The sequence below is a fragment of the Macadamia integrifolia genome, chromosome 7 (genome assembly GCF_013358625.1).
Source record: "Macadamia integrifolia cultivar HAES 741 chromosome 7, SCU_Mint_v3, whole genome shotgun sequence".
NCBI classification, from domain to species: Eukaryota; Viridiplantae; Streptophyta; class Magnoliopsida; order Proteales; family Proteaceae; genus Macadamia; species Macadamia integrifolia.
The window spans coordinates 11,804,039-11,816,367 of record NC_056563.1 but is presented as its reverse complement, the minus strand read 5'-3'; the positions used below and the strand labels follow the sequence as shown (position 1 = coordinate 11,816,367).

The following is a 12,329-nucleotide window of genomic DNA, read 5'->3' as shown; positions in this document are numbered from 1 at the left end:
CTTATATGATTTAAACTAGTTCCAAGCTCATCTTCCATAATGAATTTAACCACTGGAAGGATTGAAAAGTGTGGTCTAATGCCTTATATTTTTATCTTTTTACAATATTTTTTGCTCTAAAAATCAAATTTATTGTCCACATTTTAATTTGAATTTTAGTTGAGAAAACAAATTCATTGAATTCATACAATGCACAATCTATAATACACTCTAAGTGCATGCACCTTCTATATCACTCCCCGCACCCTACGTACATAGCACATACATGTATGTATGTACATGTAAGTATGTACATTATGAGACAAGATATATACCCACGCATATATGTACGTGCCCTACGAAACATAGGACATATACATAACCTCATAGATTTAAAACTCATATGATTTAAACTACTACCAAGCTAATCTTCATAATCAATTAATTAATGCACGGATTAAAAGATCATCATTCCCAATCCAAGGGTAGTACAATCACACCTGAGAATCATAGACTATAGGAATTCAAATAATAGACTAGGCTACATCCAATGGAAAAGGATCAAAATAAGCCTATAATTATAGTATGGACCTTGCATTAAGTCACTAATTGATCTAGCAAACCTTTTATTTCAACCCTCTTTTGTCGTAAAAAGTGTTAAGGATTATCCTATTAACTTAATTAGAATGGTAGCCTATAAGGCTTTAACTAGGAGAAGTATAATTCAGGACATCAACGAATTGTACAAATTTTCTTCTAATATGTAACTATGCTCTATTTTTTGAATTAAAAAAAAAAAAAAAAAAAAAAAAAAAAAAGAAGAAGAAGAAAAAAGAAAAAGGTCACTAACATTCCTAACAGCAGAACCAGTGCATAAACTTCAAAGAAGATGATAGCTATTAGTGATAGAAATCCAAGGCTCATTCCATAGATGCTATGGTGAAACTAACTATGAATACCATTGTTGGAAAATTAGGATTTTCAACTCCGCTCGCCTTCTTCAAAATTTGGTGCTTTAGGCAGGGTAGACCTAGTGAGGGTGAGTCATGTGTTTTTTTTTTTTTTTCTCTCTTTCATATTCTTATTTTATCATTTTTCCTTATACTCTTTCTCTAGGTGAGGAGGAACTAAAGTTATTGTAGTTTCACATATGAGATTAGAAAAAAAAAAGGGACTGACATTGAAGACAATGAACTGCAATTATAGTTTTATACGTAGACCAAACTAATTGTCTATGAATAGTACATGATACCTCCCCTCCCCCCCACAAAAAAAAAGAAAAAAAGAAAAAGAGTTTCACACAACTCAGGCAAAAACCATTATTCCATCTATGCGTTAGTTGTTCACGTAAATTTCTTTATATAAAATAGGAAAAAGGATAAAAATGAATTGTCGAAGTCAAATTGTGAAAAAAAAAAAGAAAGAAAAAGAAAAAGGTAAGTGTTTTGGAAGCTTAAACTCCATTATTTGTTTTAAATTGTTCATATAAAAAATTATAATTGAGGAAATTATGGCTAAGAATACACGTTCATATTTTGGAGTATACACTTTGCGCCTTTTACGTAAACTAAAAAATAAGTCGATTTATTTATTTTTTTGTTGTCTTGTACATTTTCGCTAACACAACGAATTTGGTCTACTAGGACCTGCATTATTCTCCTTTTTTAATTGTTTGAATCCTTCTTTACTTCTCCTTCACTTTCCCATGTCGATAAAAGTCGTGTTTTGATAGTTACAAAAAAAAAAAAAATGTTGTGTTTTATCATTTTATTCTATGATGTTGTATTTTACATTTAGGTTATCTACAAGAGATGTGTGCAATAGGCAATGGAAAAAAAACTTCAATCTGTTTAAATTAAAATCATTTCGATTTTAATATATAAAATTGTTTATTAAATGATTTGGTTTTGATTTTACTTAAAAAATCCTATATTGAATCGAATCAAATCGAACCATCTATACTGGAATCAAACTGGTTAATATCTTCAAGACACAATTTGGCAACGTTCCGTTTTTTCTGTTTATGCGCTTTCTTGTTATCAGAAACGAAAAAACAACATAAAAAATGTTTGATAAAGTTATTCCGTTTCACCCATTTTTAGAAATATAAATTAAAATTTATGCCTATTTACAATTCTATAAACGATTTTGACGAAACAAGTCTGATTTTTTTCGTCGTTTCTATAAAGAAATTTGAGAGAGAAAAAAAAAAAGGCTGTTGTGCCCGATAAATCTCTCAACTATTTAAACCTAAAAAGAGATAACCGAACACCCTCTCGTTTTTGAGCATCCGATGATACTATTGAGTTTAGTGGCATTATGTCTGCAAAAAATGTTTTGAGAAATAGGTCTATCAAACACCAAAAATTTTATTTTTATTTCTGAAAATATTAAAAACCATAAAAACAACATAAATATTATCAAATGGTGCCTTGTGCCAGTAGAATCTTATCTAGGGTTGATTTCACAATACTGCAATCCCCAGCCGATTCTTATCAACCCCCCGCCACCCCCTTCCCAAAAAAAAAAATCAATATGCTTCGGTTCGGTTTAATTTGGTCCGATTTTACCGGTTTAGACTAGGGTTTGACACCCCCACCTGCTATCCGCTAGTGCCGTGTACCGAAAAAAGATTTATTTTTATTCTCTTCCTAAACTTCCCGTTAATTCGTCGAAGTTTAGAACTCCGACCAGGCAAACCCAGCTTCGACTGCTCCTTCGGACAATTATATTCTTGAATCTTAATTCAAACAGAGCGCTCTGTGACCTTTATATAAATTTTCTCTCTTCCTTTTCATCTTCTCTGTTATTCGTACTCTCATGGACTTTCAAGTGGTCGTTCTCGCCGGTGGCACTTCCAAGAAGCTCGTCCCTCTGGTTTCTCAGGTGCCTCAGTGACGTCTCGTCACCTCATATAATTTCTTATAGATTTTCGTCAATTTTTATGCATTTTGAGTATTTCTTCTGATCTGTCTCCCAATGCAGGAAGTTCCAAAGGCGCTTCTTCCGGTGGCAAATCGACCGGTTCTGTCTTATGTTCTTGAGCTCTTGGAGGCCAGCAATCTTAAGGATCTTATTGTTGTATGTTCCTTGGATTTCTTGCAATATTGACATTTATTTTGCTTGATATTTCTAATATAAAACTGTTTGGTTTTGTCCTGAGTTAGGGTTCTTTGTCGATTAATGTTAGATGTTTTTTGGTAATTTTATTACTGTATAGGTAGTTGAAGGGAAAGATGCAGCTCATCGTGTTGGCGGTTGGGTATCTAGCGCTTACGTCGATCGTCTTAATGTTGAGGTTGGTTTCCCTCTGACCTTACTTATCTACTTTAATTGATGTCTTTGGTTGTAACTATCAATATATAGTTTCCCCTTAGTTTTATTTTGTTGAACTTATCTAAAATTTCCTAGTATTCATAATGGATCTTTACTTGAGATCATCCTTTGTTGTTAGAGTAGAAGGGATACTTTAGATACATATTAGCTCTATCCAAGCTTCTGTTTGTTTATTTTCATATTTTAAAGTTTGAATGCTCTTAACTTTAATTAAAGGTGAACTGATTGCATGTATTTTTCCCAATAACTTCAGCTACTGTTTGAATTTATGTTCTTTGGTTCTATTTCATCTCTTAGGGGAGTTGAGTAAAAATTATAGTGTCTTTTGTTCTGATGGTAAGAAGACAATATTTGTGGCTTTTTTAATAGTTTTCAAACTATAATTTCAATGGAACCTTTTCATCTCTTAGGGGAGTTGAGTAAAAATTATAGTGTCTTTTGTTCTGATGGTAAGAAGACAATATTTGTGGCTTTTTTAATAGTTTTCAAACTATAATTTCAATGGTATCTTTTAAATTTTTTCCATCTTGAAATTTAATGTATGAAACAGTGGAACGCCATCGGTGGCGATTCTGAATCCACTTAAAATACTGTAAGAAAACATGAGAAATAATATTGAAGTCTTTTTTTAAAAAGGGCATTCAGGATACTGGTGATTGACTGATATCCTCATTCGCCTTAGTCATGAGATAAATGTAGGGAGTGAGTCACCATACCACGATTATTTACTAGTTAGTGTACGAGGTTATAATCTTATGAGCATAAAGGAAACTGGGGGATAAAACTTGATCTTCTTTTCTTTAATTTTCTATCAGAAGCGTGGAAGCATAGTGATGGTGTGACTGCTTGGTACTAATTGGTCATGGTTAATGCTTCTGGTTGTGATCATATTACTTAGTGCATAGGCTAGTGATCTTGTCAATATATTCATGGCCTAGTGATATTGTCAATATATTTTGTTGCCTATATGCTGCAATTGTAAAACAATTTATTTTTTTCAAAACCATCTTTAGGTAGCAGCTGTCCCTGAGGATGTTGGATCTGCTGGTGCACTTCGAGCTGTTGCTCACCGCCTTACTGCAAGTGACATCTTGGTTAGAATCAAATTCTTTTATTTCTTTTGAATTTGTGAACTATTTGTTGTTTTACATTCCTTAATTCTTTATGTCTTGTAGGTTGTGAGTGGTGATCTTGTTTGTGACGTGTCTCCTGGAGCTGTTGCAGCTTCTCATAGAAGACATGGTGCTATGGTTACTGCTCTACTGTGTTCTGTCCCTGTCAGTGGACCATCAGAGGCTGGATCTTCTGGAGGAAAGGACAAGACGAAAAAACCAGGACGGTACAATATCATAGGGCTGGACCCAACGAGACAATTCTTATTGTTTGTAGCAACAGGTTTGATCTGTGTATATTTTTCCAACATTTGGTGTTGCTGAATAATCTTGCTTATGGATGTTTCTGTGACCACTTGTAGGGGCTGAGGTTGAAAAGGATATTCGAGTTCAAAAGAGCATACTCCGTGCTGTTGGCCAGGTGAATTATGATCTGCATTCGGGATTTCTGTTTGTAAGATGAAGCTTGCTCACACTGACACTAGAATTACTATTAACTACTGAAAAATATGCTTCTCTGGTCATGCAGAAGGTTTTGACTTTGTTGTTTGTCACTTTTGTATCTGAAGTCTCTTAATATTTTTACTTAGTAGCTTTGACGTCCCTATTGTGAACTATCAGTAAGTAGTTTTGATACCGAATCAAAGTTTGCACTGAAATATATGTGCAAGGGGAGAGCCCAACAACCCCTGGCTAGTCCTGCCAGCCGAGCCCATCAAGCCCAACCCTTGCGGTCGAGCTCGGTCCACTTTATGGGCCAGGTTTAGGCCCATGAATAAGTCACTTGTAAGTCCTTGCATGGACTTAAGAAGTTTCTATGTCGTAAGTTGCTACTTTTTTATGTAGTGGTAGTTACTACCTAGTTGTTGGTCTCAATTTTGTCAAACTTTCTAATTTTAAGAAGTCTAAGGTTGCAAGGAATCTCCTAGGCCTCACAAGGGGGGGGGGTGTTCTACATTGGTCTGTTCTTAAGGCTATTAATAAGAAGGTAGGGGGAAAGCTACCCCACGATTTTGACAATTGCTTGCTTGGCTTTATGCTATTATTTTGTGAGATACAGGTAATGTCTTTGAGATGCCGAAATCCTAGTTGGACACTAGGTGGGTTAGTGGGATTCTAACCTAGGTTTAAGTGAGAAGCTCTTGCCCTATCCTAACATCTTTTGTTTTTGTTTGTTTGTTTTGTTTTGTTTTGTTTCCTTTTTTTTTTTTTTTTTCAAATTAAATCTTGTGCATCCAAATAAGTGGAGTGGTTGTTCCTTTTGAGTTAATACTGTTTAAAGTCTGCTGAAGAGGTAATCTGCTGTGCTACTTGTTTCTATTATATTCGAAGTTTCTGTTGACCACTTACATGCCTACAGTTTTTGTTTCCTGCCATTATTGGACTGCAACATTGAGGTACTGATATCTCTACATCTAGCCTCTGGATTGCTGAGATTTTCTGAAGTGGTTAAGTAGTATTCAAGTTGTGCCTTTGACCCCAATATGAGCTTAATCTGTCTGGCAGAAAGAAATGTATGGGTTGTTACTTAATCTGATGTCTAGTTGCTGTTTCTGTTGAGTTGCAGAACTATGGTTTCTGCCCATTGGATTAACTTAAGTTTCATCTAATATGTTCTATCTAATGAATGAATGAATCGACCCTACTGTGGTGCTGTTCTGGTGTGAAGATGCCTAGTTACAGCTTTGTTTCTATTTCTGTAACTAGTTACTAATTTTGGTTCATTAGTCATGTCCTCATATCCAACCATTAGGTTTGAGCCAAAGTTTTGGGGATGGAGACCTAGGGGAGACCCAGTTTCGGTAGTAACTTGGGACTGTTTTGAGATTTATTTTGGGATTTATGGAAGTCCCCTGCTGGTTTAAGTTTCTATGGTTGTGGCCTGTGGGTTTGATTTTGAGACCTAGTTAGCGTTGAGTTCAGTCCATTAAGCTTTGGCATCTCGTGAGCTTTTATCAGTATTGGCATATTGGTTCTGTTGGTGCTTTATGATATGTTCACACAATTACAGTTAAGTAATTTTCTGGAGGAGATACTGATAAATTTTTATTTTTATTTTTCCTTTTTGATAGAATAACATAATTATATTTAAGCTAGAGGATCAAAACAGAAAAGTGGGACTACATCTTGCCATTTGTCTCAAGTATAGTATCCCAAGGTAGGGGACCATTAGGGGAAAAACAATCTGGCTTCAGTTCTTGTAATTGGATATGAGTATATGACCCTTTATACGATGGTTTTCTATTCACCCTGCCCTTGGCTAAAGAGTCTGCTAATAAATTAGCTGATCTAGGCCACCAAGAGAATGAGATATTCCCTTGGTTTCATAGGAGGCTTGCCCATCTAATTAGACATGGCAGCCTCCAGGGAACCTGTCCATCGTGTGACAACCATTGGATGACTAAATCAGAGTCTCCCTCAATCACCAGGTCCATGCTGAGATGAGAAGAATCTAAGCCCCTGTATCATGGATTTAATCCCAGCAGTTTTAGAATCTGCCCTTCCAATTGGACTAAAAATCTGTATGGATGTTGCTGATAGAGTCTCTGAATGCACCTTCAATCCCTGCCACTCCTGGATTTCCAAAGCTACTCCTAAAGTTCAACTTAACTAACAATGCACGTAGAACTATCAACACTAACTTCCCTTTTGTTGGGTGGATTTTACCACGTTACCCCATTCCCTGACAATTTAATCAAAGGGGATTCTGCAAAACATAATTGATAAGGTGCCCTTTTGAGGTCCAAGGTGACCACTCACTTTACGTGATTTTACCACGTTACCCCATTCCCTGACAATTTAATCAAAGGGGATTCTGCAAAACATAATTGATAAGGTGCCCTTTTGAGGTCCAAGGTGACCACTCACTTTACGTGACAAAGTGCCCAGGATCCAGAACTTAACAATCTTGCCTTCAGCATGTTATAAATTTCAACGATATTTCTTGTTTCTGCCCTTTTATGGTTCCATAATCTCCTTTACTTCCTTTATATTTTATAATTTGACCTTTTGTACCTTTATGCTTTACATATTTACACTTACAAGATGACATATACCTGAACATATGGCCTGGGATGTAATATGGCGCCTTAGGCGCATTGGCCTTGCCAAGGGGGTTACCAACTGCTGTGGCTCGCCTTGGCACCATGACAAGTATGATGCGGAAGCTGTCTTGCTTGGTGGTTCAATGACCTGCCCTGACCATAATGACCTCACAAGCCTCTCTTCCCTTTCTCCTTTCTGACCTAAATACATAGTTCTTGCATTCCTGCTCCACAGGATCTTCATAAATGCATATCTCCGCAATATCTTTCCCCTGATACCAGAAGGGTGGAGCTCTTGAAGAAAGCAAAGTCGAGATATCAATAGGAGACGACCAGCAAGCACCAAATTTACCTGAGAACTGGTGCCATACTTCCTTTCAATGTTTTGGAAAGTGACATGATCAAAGGGACAGTGTGGGTGATTCCAGGCACCCTGGTATCCTGAATGTCCTGGAAATCCCAGTAAAAAAAAAAAAATTAATTTGAAACTGAAACAATTCGGGAGTTCCATTTTCAGCTTTCAGGCTTTTGGCCTCTCTGGTAAAACAGGAAATGAGAAACATGGAGGTGGAGAGAGTTGGGAGTGGAGAGAGAGAGGGGGGAGGGAGTGGGGTAGGAGTGTAGTGCTGGTTCAAATGGGTCTTTAAACATCATGTATAGATTATGTGAATAAAGGTCGATGCCGGTGGTAGCATGTTTGTAAGCTATGCAACAATAGTTGGAGACATCTAGGTTTTGTTCTTGTTATAATGCCTTTAAGATTTTTGACATGTAATGTAAAACGAGTCTGACATACCAATTAACTGGGCACAAACGGTTGAATCAGCCAGGTCATTGACCGGGTCGACAGGTTTGAACAGAATCCGAGTCATAGGGGTGTTCCCAGCCATTTGGGTTGGCGGTGGTGGGTCAACAAGTTTGACCTGCTAGATCGAACTGGGTCTCAGAAAACTGGTGTTGAATGACAGGAGACAGAAAGAGGGAGTACTTCTGAACTTTATGCCACTGTTATGTATTTCCACGTTTTTCATTGTTGTTGAGATTGATCAAAGTGCATCATCAACATTTTCAACAGTTTAAGATCTTTATTTGCTTACATTTTAGGCTTTCTTTGTTCTGGTTATGTAGATGGAAATCCGGGCGGATCTTATGGATGCTCATTTATATGCATTTAAGAGGTTTGAGGTTTTGCTCAAAACCTTTCAAGTGATGTTTATTTCCAATGGGTTCATAGTTGTGTTCTATCTGGAGTTTTATACTGCCTTTTTTTGTCAGAACTGTCCTGCAAGAGATCCTGGAACAGAAGGATACATTTCAAAGCATACAGCAGGATGTCTTGCCGTACCTTGTGCGGACACAGCTGGTTAGTTATCCAAAATTCAAGTTTATAGGGAATGAACTATGTCAGATCTGGGTTCAAATTCTCTTTCTGCTAATCTGGATTGTCTTGGGTCTGTTTCTGACACTGGATCCCAGTGGATCAGGAACATGTGTTGGTCAAATCTGAATACATGGGCTTTCTTTTTCTATTTATATACATATATATTACATTTTTTCTTTTTTTGGGGGAGGAGGCGGGGAGGAGTCTCAGGCCTGAGGCTACTAGACCCTTGCACTGTTGTGAGATACAAAAAACGCATGCCATGTGCCAGACACCCAAATGATCAGGATCTGTGCATGATTAGTTCCTACCTTAAAGATTATGCACATGTAACTTGTAAATACACAACCATCTAAATGTATCTTTCAGAACTTTTTAGACAGTATTTAGTGCTACTTGCTCATTCAAATGATTCGATGAAAAGAACACACTGGAAGCATCCATCCATGCTGAACCTTTCACGATCTAATCTCCTGGATTCAGCTAATGTTGGCTGCTGATATCCAGTTGTTGGATTTTGCCTTTTCCTGTTTTTGGGGAGGGGGGGGGGGTTAACATGTCAAGGCCCACTTAGCTAATCCAGATGCATATGACTGCAATCCTTTCTGAATTCAGGACCAGATCTCATTTTAAGTTCCAAACTTGGTTAAAATGCAGTTAGGAAATTATGGATCTGACCTGCTCGATTCATGCTTTATGCAAATACTGCCATTAGATTCCTTCATTTCTTAAATTTACAATTATTGGCTACCTTTTGATAAATTTCAGAGATCAGAGGTATCATTATCCAATGGTATTGTGCAAGCCGAAGAAAATTGGAATGAGAAAGATGCTACCCAAAAACTCCAGCACTTGGCCAGCAGTGCCATCCCTAGTTTTCATGAACACCATGCTTTTGGCCCTAATAGTTCTGCTCCTCTTCCAAAGACGCATAAATGCTGTGTTTATATTGCCAGCAAGAACAATTACTGTGTGCGCTTGAACTCAGTTCAAGCTTTTAGTGACGTAAACCGAGATGTAAGAACCTGTACATTGCCAAACCTTTTTGTATTTTTGTGTATGTTTGGTTGGACTACATGATGAATCGATATTGTATATTACCAGATTATAGGAGAGGCAAGTCATCTCTCAGGCTATGTATTCTCCTCACATAATAACATTATCCATCCGTCGGCAGAGCTCGGATCAAAAACTACAGTGAGTTGAAACTCTTCCTCTAAATTACACACTGCTAGTGCTTACGATTTCCTGTATGAATGTAACTTATAATTTGGTTTGGCAAAACATTAAGGATAGTTCCTGGCATCAAGAGATTGTATTGACTTACCACCGAATCCAGTTCAGCTTATTTTTCAAATGGCCCCCCTCCCTCATTTTTCTGCCAAATGACATGCAGTTTTCTTATTCTTACTTTACTGATGAATCTACCACTCTGTTTCCTTTTCCCAACCCTTTCCAAGCTTGATGAAGATTACTTTTCCTCATATCCTCATGTTTCAGCTGGACGATGCCCAATTTGCCATCGTTGACTGTTTCATAACTTGATAGAGATTACTTTCACTATACAGAAATTGCTCTTGATATGCTTTTAGACTGACCAGGTTGTCTCTGTTGTAGGTGGGGCCACATTGCATGCTTGGGGAAGGGTCACAATTGGGTGACAAGTGTAGTGTTAAGCGTTCTGTCATAGGTCGCCATTGCCGAATTGGCTCCAATGTAAAGGTACGCGGTAAATTTACTGAGAGAAGTAGAAGAAAAATTATATATCATGTTTTTAAGTTCATTTGTTTTACAATATAAGATTAGTCACAATACAGACATTATTTAGCCAACTGCCTCCCTCAGCAAGTTTCTGTATTCTTTCCCTATCAAGAGTGAGGAGAATATTTATTTATTTCCACAGGTTGTGAATTCAGTTGTTATGAATCATGTTACTATTGGAGATGGTTGTTCGATACAAGGTTCCGTTATTTGCAGTAACGTGCAGCTCCAAGAGCGTGTAATTTTGAAGGATTGTCAGGTATTCTCCCAATCACTTCCTGTATGTTTGTCTCGAATTTTTGACCCATTTCAAAGATTGACCCATCCTGACCGTTGGACGACCCGTTGGACGACCCGACTTGAAGGAGTATATATATGTATTATTTTCTTGTTATGTGAGCAAGTGAGATTTGGGATTTTCGTGTTAGGGTTTCTGGGCAAGAGTTTTTTGCTGTGATTTGGCTGTTCTTGAGAGATTTCCATTGTAATCTTTCTTCCAACGTAGTGAATTATCTTCTTCTTCGCCTGAGGACATAGCACACCACAACGGTGTGTATCTCGTTAAATCTTTGTGTCTTGCGCGAATCTATTTTGCTTTTCTTCGTTTTTCTTTGGTGTTTGCTCTTACACTTTACTTATTTCCCACATTGGCAATATCTCATTCCTGGATTTCCCTTTTTGGTACAGGTGGGTGCAGGTTATGTTGTAACTACAGGCCTGGAATACAAGGGAGAGTCCTTGGCAAGAAAAGAAAAATCCCATTCTCAATGAGTATATTGGCTTTCCTTCTTTGTGCTTGCTTTTTGTACATAGGTTCAGGTATTTCTTAGTGATTTAGGGTTGCGTTGGAAAATGAAATCTACAATTTTGTTTATCTTTGTCGAACGTCTCATGAAACTTTTGGTCTAGGTTGATAACTAATTCATTTTACCCCCTCAAAAAGAAAAAAAAACTGCTTTCTATTTCCCCTCTTTTTCATTAACGAGTCTGAGAAAGATTTTTTGAGAAGATTGTGCATTGATAAGGAATACCCATTGAGACGTGGCCTGCTGTAGGTGGGAAACCCATTTACAAAAGAAGATTACAGTGACTCAATATTGATAGCATGTGCCTTAGAGGTTGAGAGCATATTTCACAAGAGAACCAACGCAGACAAACTTCTTGCATTTGCGAGGGTAGGACATTATCAAAGAAGAGCCATGGAGCTAAGATCTTGAATGCTCACATTCCCCTCCCGGAAGGGTCTTGTAGGGTAAAATTTTAAACTCGTAGTGGCACCATATAGAAACGGTCTCTGGGATTGCGTATAGGTCTGGTTACGGTTTAGGGAAGGTGGAAGACGTTTTCATTTGTCTGATTATCTAGTCTTCTGTAGGTGGCATCTAATTGGGTTATAAAAGTTTCTAATTTTAAAAAGAAACTACCACACAGCGCAAAAAGTTGAAATACAAACTGCCCTGTCTATCTAAAGTTCTATCTAAAGATCCTGCCACGCTATTAGAGGAAGGTCAGGACACATCTTTTAAATTCAAATTTTAACTTAATATGGAAAGGTAGTCAGTAACAAGAAATATACGACATACGGAAAAAGAATCTTGCCAGTTTCTATACGCACTACGCAGGGTGTGGAAAGATCATGTTGCCCCCTTTGACTTATGCTGAATATACATCCGATGGTTGAAAAACCAGACTGGCAGGGTTCTCTAACCCATATTA

The 12,329-nt window shown here is 37.4% G+C and overlaps 1 protein-coding gene across 1 annotated transcript; it reads left to right on the top strand.

Annotated features, from left to right (window-relative positions):
* The first annotated feature begins 2,592 nt into the window (after positions 1-2,592).
* Positions 2,593-11,591, top strand: LOC122083253 (translation initiation factor eIF-2B subunit gamma). Its single transcript, XM_042651000.1, has 13 exons — positions 2,593-2,865; positions 2,965-3,060; positions 3,200-3,277; positions 4,329-4,409; positions 4,491-4,710; positions 4,790-4,848; positions 8,600-8,649; positions 8,747-8,834; positions 9,621-9,869; positions 9,957-10,049; positions 10,470-10,574; positions 10,756-10,872; positions 11,301-11,591. The coding sequence occupies exons 1-13, from the start codon at positions 2,800-2,802 to the stop codon at positions 11,382-11,384; spliced, it is 1,386 nt and encodes a 461-aa protein (XP_042506934.1). The 5' UTR covers positions 2,593-2,799; the 3' UTR covers positions 11,385-11,591.
* Positions 11,592-12,329: the final 738 nt, after the last annotated feature.